The sequence below is a fragment of the Puma concolor genome, chromosome D1 (genome assembly GCF_028749965.1).
Source record: "Puma concolor isolate L17-30 chromosome D1, mPumCon1.1.hap2, whole genome shotgun sequence".
Taxonomy (NCBI): Eukaryota; Metazoa; Chordata; class Mammalia; order Carnivora; family Felidae; genus Puma; species Puma concolor.
Genome location: NC_141676.1, coordinates 91,339,923 through 91,354,855, shown reverse-complemented (window position 1 = coordinate 91,354,855; position 14,933 = coordinate 91,339,923). Strand labels below are relative to the sequence as shown.

The 14,933-nt window shown below is 44.6% G+C and overlaps 1 protein-coding gene across 3 annotated transcripts in view; it reads right to left on the bottom strand.

Annotated features, from left to right (window-relative positions):
- ETS1 (ETS proto-oncogene 1, transcription factor) overlaps positions 1 to 14,933 on the bottom strand; it is a 132,858-nt gene that overhangs the window by 112,655 nt on the left and 5,270 nt on the right. For all 3 annotated transcript variants that reach the window (XM_025928558.2, XM_086678694.1, XM_086678691.1), the window contains exon 2: positions 6,494 to 6,579. In XM_025928558.2, the coding sequence (XP_025784343.1) occupies positions 6,494 to 6,562 (69 nt within the window). In that variant the 5' untranslated portion in view covers positions 6,563 to 6,579. The remainder of the gene's footprint in view (positions 1 to 6,493; positions 6,580 to 14,933) is intronic.

Here is a 14,933-nt window from a genome sequence, read left to right as displayed (position 1 = left end):
ACTCAGAGCCTCGTTAGGAGACGCTGGGTGGTGGATAGAAAACTCTCGCCTTGGCCGAAAGACGGGGCAGTAATTCCAATGTGCCCAGTGGTCCGCTACAAGCTGGGGTTTTGGGTTTTGTTTTGTTTTTTTTTCCCCTAACTCGGGGAAGACCCACTTCCTCATTCATTTGGCATAGAGATGCAGGAATGAGAGTCTATTAGAAGTTCTTTTACACTACCACACATCTAAACAGTGATTAAGATGAATTCCGAAGTAAGGAGTGTCCTTAGCCCCGAGTCAGGGGATCTGGGTCACACGCCAGTCTCTCGCCAGCTCTGTAAACTCAGGCACCTCCTTTAATCTCTCAGGATCTTAATTTCCTGATATCGGGAGATGGCCTCTCGGCCGTGTCCTGGCTCTGAACTCCTTGAGATTGTGCCCACTGAAATCGGGACCTTAGAAAAGCCCCACTTTTTCAGATGCTGGAAAATACAGACATTATCGGTCTTTCCTTCCATTTTTCTGACCGGCCCGAAGTATCCATTTATATTCCAAATTTCTTTCGCACGTTTTCTCTAATCCCAAAATGCTTCATCCATTGTCCTCCGGGATTTGCAGAGAGAAGGAAAGGGCGTCGGTGCTGGGCTCCACAGTCAGTGACAAGCGCGTGCCCTTCCCAAGAAGGGCAGGGACAGCACAGACTCCCTGATGACCACTCAAAGGCTGGAATCCTGAGGCCTGTAGGGTGGAGGTGAAGAGTGTGCGAACAGCCCTGGCTAAGAAGGGAATTGCTTCCCAAGGAGGCCCAATTAAACTGCAATTACTCAAGATAAGAGAACCAGGTCTGTTTACACAATGGGGTTGTAAACCACCAGCCCATTACAAGAGAACTTTGATCTGGTGGCAAGGGAGCTGTTTCTAGGGCAGGGGAGTGATGAAGCAAGGAGTTTACTCAATAAGAATGTCTCCATCTTTACCCCAGAAGCCCCGTCTTGTTGTGGCAACACCCTTGCACGGACAATAAGTGGAATCATCTCCACTCCTCCCTCCATGCTTCCATCCAACACAATCGAAAAGTCCAGAGAAAGGCATAAGGGAGAGAGGCTTAGCTGAGGTCATCTTTGTGGGAGGCTCTCGACACGCATTTTCTCATGTAACGATCATGATAGCCTCACATGGCAAGTTATGCTCTGTCTTTTAAAGAGAAGAGGACGCTGAAGCACAGAGAGGTTAAGTAACTTGTCCGAGGTCACATGGCCAAGGAGTAACAGACCAGAACTGAACCCAGATCTCTCTGACTCCCTGAAGTGCTTTCCATTATAATTGGCTGGGCTGCATTCCAGAGCTGCCTGGCCCAGGACTGAAGGCTCTGTCTGAGGCTCCTGTAAAAGAGGCGGGAACAAGGGGGGTGGGGTCGCCCTTCTGCCTCACCAAGTGTCAGAAGGTAGAAATAGAGTTACGTGGCGAAAAAAAAAAAAAAAATCCATCAATCAATCAATGATGAAAGGAAGAAAGAACGTGTACAAAAGGGAGTCACTCATGCCACGAAGTGATGGGCAAAGATTGAGCCTCAGAGGTCTCTGTGTCCGAGGGCACGGCGTGGAGCTCATCTCTGCAATGTGCTTAGCTAAGCCCCATGGCCACGCCACTCCCGCTTGCAGGCACCGCCGTGGAGACTCAAGAAGGCTGGCCAGCGCCGAAAGTTCCTCTAGAAAAGCCCAGGAAGGACAGAGGCCAATGCCTAAAACCAGCCAGTGGCTGGCAGCCTTCCTCTGTCCCTTAGAAAGCTGGTATTCGACCCGGACTCTGGCATATGTCCATCAGTCCATTCAGTGATCCTGTCTCTGACATACCCCTGGCTTCACACCATGTTATTCTACACAGTTATAGCAACTAAGTGTCCAGTAGGTATGATTGCATTCATACCACTCGTATCATAAAGTCACAAGTCGGGGGCGCCTGGACGGCTCAGTCGGCAGAGCGTCTGTCTCTTGATTTGGGGTCAGGTCATGATCTCACGGTTCATGAGGTGGAGCCCTGAGTTGGGCTCCAGGCTGACAGTGCGGAGCCTGCTTGGCATCCTCTCTCTTTGCCCCTCCCCTGCTGATGCACTCTTTCCCTCAAAATAAATAAATAAACATTAAAAAATAATAAAGTCACGAGTCAAAAGTCTTTTGCTGGGCAGTTTCTGAAACACTTCTTTTCACTCAGGAAATATAGTTGCCATATTAGTAAGAGAACATTGGATCCAGAAAGAGTAAAAGAATGCCAGGTTTTTAATGCAATTACCCCACCTCGGGCTGCATGGGATGTTCCCCAAACCCAGAGCCTTAGCCTAGGAAATTCTGGCACCTTAGACCAACCTCTTGGGTATCGGGTTTTCCTGGGGGATCTGGCCCTCCGGGAAGCCACTCTCGCCCCAGCAGATTGCTCTACCCCCAAAGGACTGAGCTCTCACAGGAGCTGAGTGGGCAGGACTGTTCCTTTCCTCTGAATAGTTCAAGGTGCTTCCTAAAGTTTGCATGGCCCAGGGGTCATTAATCCCCGTGGACCTCCTCCACACATCCTCCTCGCTTTCAAGGTGGCCAAAGACTGTGACATGTTTGGTCAAAACCAGGAGCGACTCATCCCTCCCATTCCTGCCCTCCCCCAGCTCTGCAGCCCTGGTGGCCGGAGAGGATGACGCAGGAGAGGATAAAGGGACCAGCACTGCTGGGGACTTCCAGGGCTCACCATAGGCTTGCTGAGGTAGCATAACAGGAAGGAGCGCTTCCTCCCCTTGGATGAAAGGGTCCCTGACACACAACCCATATTCGTACCTGAAAAACGTCACCCCCTCCCACACAATGGCCAGACAACTCCCAAAAGCGCTGCCGCTCTATCCCCCGGGTATGACATCACCTCATTCGTTACCATGGTCTCCTGAAGGACTGACCTTACAAGGAGGAAAGCATGTATCCTGGTTTGGACAAAGGGACCCTGAGGCAGATATTGTGAGTTCCCCCTACAATGATTATTCCCTGACCGTGGCATGAAGTTTCTAACTGTCGCTGTGATTATTGTAAGGCTTCTTCTGGTACAGGGCATGATCAAATAATGCTAATGCTACCTCTCATTTATGAATAATGAATCAGAATTAGCAGCCTTCGGGGACTGGAAAGTATTCGGATTCTGATTTAGATCGAAGCCGACTCTAGATCGAACAGTTAAAGCAGCGTGTTAAACAGAAGCCCTCATAACACGAATATATCCTCACTTGTTTTTCTTTTCTGAGATTTCCCTTTCTAGAGCAATCGTTTACAAGTGGCAAAGACCTGCTCAGACCAACCTGTACACGTAACACCATCCTCCCTTCAAACTTGATCCTGGGGCGGCTGCAAGCAGGGCCTCTCAACCTCAGCACTACTGACATTTGGGGCTGAATAATTCTCGGTCGTGGGAGACTGCACTGTGGATTGTGGGGCTGGCTAGCTGCATCGCTGTCCTCTACGCCCTAAATGCCAGGAGATGCCACCACCAAGTTCTGACAGTTAAAAACATCACCGAATCAGGGCACCTGGGTGGCTCAGTCAGTTAAGTGCCTGACTTCAGCTCAGGTCACGATCTCGCAGTTTTGAGTTCGAGTCCCCATGTCGGGCTCTGTGCTGACAGCTCAGAGCCTGGAGCCTGCTTTGGATTCTGTGTCTTGCTCTCTCTCTAACCCCTTCCCAGCTCATGCTCTGTCTGTCTGTCTCTCTCTCTCTCTCAAAAATAAATAAAAACATTTTAAAAAATTTAAAAAATAAAAATATCACCGAATAGTCCCCGGGGGGCGGCTAAAGCAGCCCTATTAAAAACTCACTTCTCTACAGTTTTCCTTCCACCCTCAGCTTCCCATACCTGAGACAGAGTTTCTTTTCTTGGTGGCCCAGCCTAACCAAATTGGAGCCGAGGGCACCAGGCAGGAGGATATGGATTATTGGATTAAGTACCTTTGGTTGACCTGTAGATAGAGAGGCTCCAACAGAACTGACTAGACCCGGGTGCCTGCGGCTTTGACGTTCTTGTCTGGGAAAGTTAATGAATCTGTGCTCACTCCTTCACGAAATCTTAGATTGGGATCGAGGGTGTGAGATCTGTTAGTGTCGCTAATGCCAGTGCCCCAAGGCTGCAGGCAATTTACAGATTCTTCAACTGTTTCTTATAACGCAGGCTAAGGTTGGGGGTCATCTGTAGGAGCTGGTTTATTGAACCTGAGTTTGTACTGAGCGATGTTATTTGTTTGTTTATTCATTCGTTTGTATTAGGGAGAGTATACGCAAAGGAGTTTCAGGACTTCTCTGCTTGCTATATGGTTCTGAAAGGTTGCCTAACTAGTCCCAGTGATGGAGAAACTAAGGCCCAGAGAGAAGTTATGCGTGAAAGTGCTAGGGCAGTAACTTAGCAGTTCTCTTATGCAAGCTTCTGCTTTTGCCCAAGCAATTCTGAAATTCACAGCGAAAAGGATCCCACGCGCTGATAATGCTTTTCAGATATGGCTGTTGGGGCTGGGGGTAAATGCGTTCTTTGTTTTGAAACCAGTGGAAACCACTTAAAATGCATTAAAACTAGCCAGTGTATGCAGTTGGGGGTGGGGTCCTTCGTTGAAAACATGTACCCAGAGTTGGGTTTTGGTTTTCTAATTTCATACAATTTCCAGATACCCTGTCAAGGAAAATTTACTCTTATACCTGTGGTTTGAACCCTTAACATAAAAATGCATTTGGGTGTCAAAAACATAATAAAACAAATACAAAATTTGCATGGCACTGCTTTTTAAGAGAAGTTATTCATCTTGCTTCGTTTGGTTACAGGACCGCTAAAGAGAGTTAACATAGGCTGGTGTTTAAATCTCTTCTTCCAAAGCCAATGATATATTTTGCCCTGCAACCGCAGCATGCTTTATCTGTTTTAACAAATCTCTACAATATCATCTTTAAGAATAAGTTAGTGTAATTTGCGCCAACCTCAGATGATAACCTCTGTGTGAGAAACAAGAGGACCCCTCCCCCGGAGATTTTTCCAGCCACTTATGGGACCTGCAAGTTAAGGCTCTTGGCAACTCCTACGAAGCAGAACTGAGAGACCACTGGTCTGGACTTGTTGTGTGAGTGCGTGTTTCTAAACATATTTCCGGTGGTCATTATACTCTAAACTTTTTCCTGATTCTAATTTTTTAGAAAAGTGAATGGTGTTTCTATGAAAACCGAAGCCATTTAAAACAGAAAACAAAACAAAACACCAAAACAGGTGTTTCAGAATAGCCAGGAAAGAGAAATGTGATAATCACTCCTTGAACACAGAACAGCTTTTGAGCACTTATTTTTTTCAGTGACACAGAGAATCATTTTCAAGTACATCGCATCTTTCAATAGACAATTACAACGAGAGGCCATGGTTAACTTCAGGTTACCAGTGTTAAAAATTCTGCAGAACCACACACAGGACAGTCTAGGACTGGAGTCAGAAAAGAGCTCTGGTCTATTGGTGTCTCTTTAGACCCATAAATGTAGTGCAAAGAATTAACAATAAACTTATCTGTCCATTTCCAGAGGAAGTGAAAAGAGCTCAACATTTCTGTTGGCTGTCTTTGCATGAAAACATACACAATTAGGAAGGAATAGTTAATAATACATCAGCTAATATTAAAGATTCATTGAACATTGGGATGGATCAATGATAGCATTATGGGATTGCTCTCACAATACATTTATAAGAAATTCATCTAGGGGTGCCTGGGTGGCTCAGTCGGTTGAGTGTCCGACTTCAACTCAGGTCATGATCTCACGGTTTGCTTCATGAGTTCGAGCCCCACATCGGACTCTGTGCTGACAGCTCAGAGCCTGGAGCCTGCTTCCAATTCTGTGTCTTTCTCTCTCTGTCCTTCTCCCCCTCATGTTCTGTCTCTTTCTCTCAAAAATAAATAAACGTTAAAAAATTTTTTTAAATAAAAAAAAGAAATTCATCTAAACATTCTACTGATGACCACATAGCTTGGGTTGGTCTTCTTTCCTAAGGGAAAGAAATTTTATCCAGTCCTATTTTAAAGTTCCTTTTACCTCTCTTATTCTGAGATACATGACATTTTCCTATAAAGTTACTATCACATTCCCTAGTTTTAAATTCTGCAATTAGATGGCTTGGGTTATTTAGCTCTATCGATATGTGAAAAATCTTCACCAAATGAACTGAGTAATGAAAAATCACCTGGCTTTCACCATTAATCATGGTTGAGTTACATTCTCTGAAACACAAACATATTTTTTAAAATAAAACCTTTGTAAGCAAGTCCATCAGTCTTGGGTTTTTATTTTATATGCTGAGAAAAAGACAGATAATATCACACTTTAGCTCCTCCAAAAGATTCAAGGCTGATTCCAACTTTGGGGGTGGGTCCCCGGCTTCTCTGTCCAGGAGGGGTTAGGATGCAGGAAGGAAGGGGAAGACAGGAGAGGCAGGTGGGCAAAGGAAGAGCAGGGAGGGGTCCACTTACCGCCACCGCAGGACGCACTGCTGAATAAGGGGCAGGGCCACTGGCTGTGGAATCCACAAAGTAGCTCATCCTCAGGCTTTCAGCACCTGCATGGGAGAAAGTCTTCACTGAAGCACCAACGTGTGTGCTAGAACCACAGCGGGTTCGAATCTCACAACGGGATGTCTCCCAAGGAACCATAGAGTTCACCTCTTTATGCTACAGAGAAGGAAACTAAAATTCAGAAAGATAAAGTACATGGACCCCTGGCACACAGAGAATGAGCAGGCCCCAGACCGGGACCCCTCCCTCTTGACCACAAGGCAGCAGGGATAGCTTCCGTGAGCTGTAGACAAGAAGCAGTCACAGCATCTACAGAAAGACCCTCTTGTAGGGTTTCTGGGCAAGCACCAGGTCTTAGTGTCATTTTTGGTAACAGCCCCATCCATATATCACCTTCCCTCCACCCCAACTAGGTCTGCCACATAGCAGGAGCTCAGCACACAGATGTGGTGTGAATTAATTGATAAAGGAGTAAAGAAAGAAAGGTCTGAGGGGAAGAAGGACGGAAAAGCCCTATCTAAGAGACACATCAACCAGGACCTCAAGACACAGATAAACAGAGAGAAGGCCTGAGAAAGGGATTGAACATTATTCATCTGGGGCGGGGGTGAGGGGGGGGGGTGGGGAAATGCTTTTAAATAATTCTTGTCCATAGCTGTTATCTACATTGAAAATCTGGATGTCAAGAACGCTTGAGGAATGTTCTGGCTGAAGGGATTTTCCAGCTGGCTGTCGGTCATCAGGAAAATCATTTATGTATCAAATATTTCTGTTGATCTCAATGCTTTCTAGAGTGCATTAGTTCACACACTTTCATAAACTCAACATTATACACTTTAAAAAAGTCTTTCTTGAATGATGCACACGAGATGAAGTTCCTAGGCACATCATCTGAAGGCCAAATTCCCATTGTTTAACAAATGACATTTTAGCTTCAACTCCACTGCTTTCCAGTTCATCTTTGTCTTTTCCTTTACTCCTGCTAATATGTAAAGCCACTGGCACATTTCAAGAAAGATAGAGTACTACCTGTCCTATGTTCAGTTTGTGGTGTTGGTTCACCGTCTGCATTCAGGTGACAGCCAGTGAGCAGGTCTTCCTTCATATGAAATGTATTTAAACGATAATAGGTAAACGGGCTCAGCAATAGAAAATTATACCCACGAAGGGCTAAATCACAGAGCAACTAATATCATATGGTTGAGATTCGTAAGCTAGAAACCTTCTAAAGACATAACTTACCCCAGGACTTTGCTTATTTGCTTTTAACTAAAACTTTACTTCTCTTACGATGCATTTTCTCCAAAAAAAAAAAAATAAATAAACAACAAAAAAAAAAAAACTGCAGGCGAGATAATATTAATTTTAAAAAATTAAACAACTACGGGTAGTTAGGCTACATTAATCAAAATTTTGTTCCCTTGTTCTTAGGGGGATTGATCTCCACTGCAGCAAGATGGCCCCCGGAAGAACGCCCGGTGGTGACATTGAAGAACGGAAAAAGATCCAAGTGTGCTAGTCCAAGGACATTGTTAATATCTGTTATCAGTGGTCACCTATTCAGTGCTCATTCCTCAGAATAATGAGCAGCTGCTATGTATCAGAGCGCACTGGGCACTGACCATGAAATAAGGTCCATACAACACAGCTCAACATGGACGGGTCCTGACCATACGTTCTGAAGATAATCTCAATGAGTTCATTGTTCCCTTCCTACTGAAACATCGCTTACTTTTAACCTTGAAATCAGGTGCAAAGGTCCCAATGAAACATCATCAGTCTATTCATCCCCACTTTTGATCTACTCCCAGATGAGATTTACAAGTTAACAATATGGAGTATGTCATACCTCGAGTGGATTAACCATGGTCAGATTCCCTAGGGAAAAGCTGGCCATCACTCCGGCCCTGCAGGGCAACCTATACCTTTGGGGAATGTCTAGGTATGGGGTCACCGTTTGTGCCAGCCATTCAGCCCTCCAGGGTCCTCCAAAAAAAAGTCTCGCGGATCCCCTGAGATATCACGGACCTCCACCATTCATTCAACAAGCACAATGAAGACTTCCTTTGCTAGGAACTTGTTCATTCATTCAGCAAATAGCTACTATGTGCCCGCTATGTCCTAGATAGACATTCTTCTGGGCATTTGGGACCCACGGGCAAACAAAGACCTCCGATCTCATCATGGACCTCACATTCTCTCTGACTCAGAATAAAGCTGAGAAAGACAGTTTCTATCTTCAGGCAGTAGAGAAGACAGACTTACCTATGGCTATAATATCATGTGATGAGTAGTTTACCAACAATATGGAAGAAAAAGAAAAGCAGTCAGTTCTTCTGGGTGTGGGAGGTGGGAAATCGTGGAAGATTGCACAGTGTGATGTGTGACCCCACGGCCCTATGAGTCACCCCTATACTCCCACAAGCAGCAGAAAGACCTTTACTCTTCTGAATTCCCATTTTCTTTACCTATTTGTAAGAAAAAGGATTTTTGGAAGTGGCAGCCGGACAACACCCTTCGCAGCAACATAGCCTGGGGAAAGGTTCAGTGGAAATATGTGTTCTCTTTCCAATTGACGGAGTGAGGGAGGAAACCTAAGGCCCCACATATGGTGCATTCTGTGCGGGATTGTGTTCCTGCAGCTACGTTATATGAATGACACTTCCCTTGGGGAAAAGCCCTTCACCCAGGGAGGAAGCTGAAAAGAGGGAGTTGCCAGGGCACTCGAGGGCCCTCATCTCAGGAAATAACTCCGGGACAGAAATGGATTACTGCTGTATTATTTTTTGGAGAAAGAAAAAAAGAACTCACCCTTTTTCCACTTGTAGATTGTGACACAGAACAGCTGCTTAGGACATAAACCCTTTCAGAAAAAGAAAGAGGAGTGTCTGCGTGATACTTTTTTTTTTTTTTTTTTTTTTGACTTGTTGGCCAAAGAGAATTCCCTCCCACGTAACATTAAACATCAGCTGGACCAACTTTTTTTTTTTTTTTTTTGGTCTTGGCATTATAAATGTTTATTACCTAAATACAAAACAACTGTGTGACTTAAGATTTACTACCCAGCCTAGAAGCAGCCACGGGCCTGTCAGAATGTAGAAACAATGTGAACGGTTGAGAACAGACTTTTGAAGACCTGAGTTCATTTTTCTTTCTTTCTTCTTTTGATGTTTATTTACTCTTGAGAGAGAGTGAGACAGAGTGTGAGGCGGGGAGGGGCAGGGAGCGAGAGGGACACACAGAATCCAAAGCAGGCTCCAGGCCCTGAGCTGTCAGCACGGAGCCCGATGCGGGGCTCGAACTCACCAACCGCAAGATCATGACCTGAGCCGAAATCGGACGCTTAACCGACTGAGCCACCCAGGTGCCCCTGTGTTCATTTTTCTTGAAGGGGACCAGCTACTCCAGAGCAGTGGATAAATGGGTCTGAAGTGACTTTGTCCTCAGGACACTGCCCTGGCTTCCACAAGCGGCGGTCCCAACCTCTCGGGCCTCATGGTCCCCACACACCACTGCACCTCTGCTCCAAGATGGAATCTCTGCTGTTCCCATAAGCTCCTGATGCCAGTTCTCGCTTCCCCCCCCGTTTCTCCTATGATCACGTTGATAGAAATGACCTTCTGCCCTCCTGCTCCCCAGCTATCAACCCGCTTCTCCTCCGGCTTTAAGGCTCATCTCAAGAAGTTCTGGCTGCCAGGAACCCTTTCTGCACCACCCTTCACTGCAGCCAGGGGTGTCCCCCTTTCTCTGTGTTCCCCGCCATCACTGGGCGTAACACACCGTTTTATAAACATCTGTTTCCATTTGCCTCTCGCCCTAAACTCAGAGCCATTTGAAGGTAGGCACTATGCTTTTTCACCTTTGTGTCTCCAGAATCGAAGACGGACTAGGGGGCATCAGAGAATTCGTTTTTGTTGTTGTTGTCGTTGTTGAATTGGCGAATGAAAGAATGAATTGCTCTCACAAGGCCGAAACTATAATGCAGATCAGATGTACATTGGATTTTCAACTCAGAGAAGCTGAATAGATTGCAGATCTGGATGAAGATCCGCTTGAAATCATCAGGTTTGTTGCGTGACCCCATCCCTAAGCGTGGGCCGCTAACGTCACCTTCTCACAGAAGCGCAAGGATTTTGTCCACCCTTCAGTCCGTCCCCCTGGCCCCCGTGCCACTGCTGGTAGGAGACGGACACACAGATTAGAAAGCTCGTACTAGCCCTTTAACCGACTTAAGCCTCTGTTTTACAGATAAGGAGGAAGACGTAGGCAACCCTGTAAACTGGTCAGGCTGAGCTCTGACCCTGGGTCTTCAGCCACCTTCTCCTGGGCTTCTCTCTCCTCACTAGCCCAGAAGTTTCCAGAGAAAAATGCTCAGTCTCTGCGGAAGACAAAAAAAAAAAAAAAAAAAAAAAAAAGGATAGCCATTTGGTTTATGTGGGTGTATCTCAGTCTGGTAATGGATTTTGAACAGTTTTCTGCGGGACTCTGGGGAGAGCTCTGTTCTTCGTAAAGCATGCTACTGATTGTTTCTGGAGCTTTCTACCCTCCGTAAGCCCAGTGACAGGGCCAGCCCTGCAGGCTGACACTGCCCTTCACCCATATCCCTTTGGGGCAGGGTGTGGGTGATGCCTAGAGGACAGAGAGGCTGGGGAGTGAGAGGGGTGCAACAGGCCAGGCCACAGCAGTAGGAAATCCCAAAGAGACCAGGTCTGCGTGAAGGCTGAGCCCAGTTCACATCAACTCTGCCCCTGTTTGGCTGCGTTTCTAGTGGAGCACTGTGACATCACTTAGTGTTTTTCTTTTGGCGTTACGTGCTTTTCAAGGAGAGACTATGCCTTGAAGGGAACTAACCCAATAAACTATACTTAAACATTTTTTTCTTTTGAAAATGATTGCTTTGGGCAACAGGATATGTGTTTATTGAAAAAAAAATACACTAAAATCACAGAAATGTCGAAGATGAATGCCAAAATCACCCCAAATCCCACCATCTAGAGGTCATCGTACTAACCCTCTATTCAATGTTCCCCTGGGTATTTTTTTAACGTGTTTTTACAAATGTATGTATAACGTATCCGTATGATCATAATTTTACCGTCGTGATATAATTTTCTGCATGCCATTTTGCTATCTGCTTCTTTCACTGACATCTGACATAATGCTATGAATATTCTTCTTTGTCAAGAAATAGAACTCTACATTCCAAAGATTATGGTTGTCAAGTATTCTATTATATGGGTGCCTTATTCTTTTCTTAACGAGCCGCTTATTACTGTATAATTAATTTGTCCCGAATTCCATGTCATTATAAAAGTTCCCAAAATGTTTTCTCTTCTCATTAAATATCTATAAGTGGTAGTGTTGGGACAAAGAACGCGTACAAACTGCCTTCCATAACAGAGAAGCCAAAATTTTACAGCCACCGACAAAGGCATTGTGTTTTCCATTTGACATTACCCCCTAGTCTCCCTGTTACCTTCATGGGTCAGGAATCATGGCTACTATGTAGCCTCGATGTAAAGATTACAGGTGGACAATTCAACTGTGGAATAAAGCCATGACATGTGGATAATGTGGATAAGTTGCTATGCAAAATTTACATAGATTTGCAATCAGGATTTCTCCTAGTATCAACAATTTAGGATTCTCATTAATTCGTATTAAAAAAAAAAACACCCTTTTGGTCTAGAATGCAGGAGAAAAAGAATTTGACCTCTAAAAGGATTATGCACTCAAAGAAAAATGACAGAACCTTTGCCAAACTAAAGACATTGTCCTCTATGTTATCAAGGCAACACCATGAATCTCCAATGAATAGAGTTTGAGTTTCTTCTTTCGGAATGCCATGAAAAATCTGTTTTTAAAGACTCAGACTGAGCATTACTTCTTTCAGGAAGCTTTCCCCCAACCTCTTAAGCAGTTAGATGGGCATTCTCCACCCTCCTCCACAGGACTCACCATAACAACCTGCCTACTTTGGTATTTGGTATTTGGTTCAGAGTACTTCCTGTATGCATATCTGTTTCTGTTCCTGAATCCTGAGTTGCTTAAGAGTAAGGACTATCTTTTTATATGTCACATAGTAGACATGCAACACATTTATTGACTGAATGGAAGAACCTTTTCATGAAATAGAATTAGAATGTGCAACAGTAGGTCTCAGGGCCTGAGTATATCCAAGAGAGTGGAAGAGAGATCTAGGGCAAAAAAAAAAAAAAAAAAAAAAAAAGAGTTATCACTTGTGGTCACATGCATCCATATGCAACCCTAAGCTGAGACTTCTTTAATGTTAACCACGAGCAGGATCATATTTTTCCCTAAACTAATGAATGCACCAGATTGACAAGTTTTATCTATTCTCCTATATCATTTTCTCTCCAACTCTCATGAGTAATTCATTGGCATTTTTCAAATCATTTTAGTGGATCTCTCCTTTCATCTGGCAGTGTAACAAAAGCTACCAAGTTCAATTCTGGCAAGAACGTCAATCTAAGCATATTCAGATAGTTTCCCAAAGAAACTTAGTGGTTGCAATAAGGAGGAAAAAAAATAGTTTGAAGGATTGGAGACGGTTTCTCCTCCTTGTTCCTAAATCCGTAAGAACCTCGTTTTCTTGACTAGGTTTCTCAACATCCCAGTAGTAAACATTCCTTCTTATTTTAGGTAGCCAGCCCTGGGGCTCCTGGGTGGCACAGCCGGTTAAGCATCCGACTTCGGCTCAGGTCATGATCTCACGGTTCATGGGTTTGAGCCCCGCATTGGGCTCTGTGCTGACAGCTCAGAGCCTGGAGCTTGTTTCCGATTCTGTGCCTCCCTCGCTCTCTGCCCCTCCCCCACTCACGCTCTGTCTCCCTCTGTCTCAAAAATAAATAAACATTAAGTAGCCAGCCCTGACCCATAAAGGCAGTGGTCTGATTTATGTGCTGTTACTCATGGTATCGGACTATCACACGAGGACAGTGTTTTGCCCTTCCTCAACGAGTTAACTCCTTCATATGTCCTGAAAAAGAGAGAGAGTAAAAGACTGCTTTGGTCTGCTGCACCATAGCAATTTGGAAATAAGGAGTGCCTGGTAGACTATTTAATGTTTCCTCTGTGTGGACACGAGTCCCTCCCAGTCACACTGCTGGCATGGCATGATGAACAGTGGGCAGAATGGAGTCCCTTCTTGTAAACATCAAGGGAGTACATTAAAACCCACCCGCTCCTAAATGAGAGGAATTTGATGACCACAGTGTCAATCCTCGTCTCTGAAACTTTGCAAAACCTAACGCTCTCCTTTTGGTAGTCAACCAGGCTTCACGTGGAAACATTTCCTGGAAGGCTGAAGGTAACATTCAATACACTGGTTTACAGTAAAAGTGCCCACAGCCTGGTCTTCAAGTGCTATTCTTCAAATGCTACAAGAATGTGCCATGAAATTCAGCAAATGATCACTGAGTCGATAAATTAAAATGTTTTTTTTACTAAGAGACTAGAAACACAAAACAGTAAGCTGGAGAAAAGACAGGAAGTACTCTCTGCTTCACAATGACAAATGTAGCAGAGGTCATGATATACGTATGAGATTCTTGGCCAAGATGAATCTGAAGAAGGCCCGAAAGACTAAAATGTCAACTCTAACCCAACGGATGCTGCCAAAGGAATCCTCAAAGAGCCTAGAATTTTAAATTACTTGTCAACTTACAGAGTGTGGAGCATGTTGGATATAAATCTAGACTTCAGATACGGTTCTGGCTCTTAAGAAGTGCTCAACAAAACTGAGAGACATCACACACAGAGGTAGATACTCAGAGAACAATGAAAAGGGGACAGGATAGATATTGAGAATGTCCTTTTCCAACTGTACTAAAGGACACCAGCTGCCTGAGAGCTCTCAAATCCAGCAAGCAGCTCCTTGAACTATGTCTGATTGTGATTTTCATGGTGGAGTTTCGGTTGTTTTATTGCCCAAACTGTAAGGTTCCAATTTCTCAGTAGAATCTTGAACGGCTTGCTGCCATTCTTACATGAAGAGGGATTTTGCAAATTCAGTCAGTTTTGGAGTTGGAAAACAAATTCACCGAATTTGCCATTTTTTATTGGAATAAACTGACTTCAGAGAGGTGACGTGTTTATCCAGTGATAAAGAGCTCCGGAGTTGCAGAGGGTGAGTTAACCTGTAGCTCCTTACTGAGCCAATGGCCATGGGCCAGTCTCTTAACCTCACAAAGTCTTAGTTTCCTCAACTATAAAATGGAGATGATAATACCAACCTTTTCAGGATTATTGAGGAGGGTTCTATAAAATAAAAGTGCTCAGCAGAATGCTTTACGTACGATAAAGCGGTCAACAAATAGCGGTTATTATGTTTTGCTCTTTTGTCACAGTGACTGGCATTAGTAAGCATTCACTAATT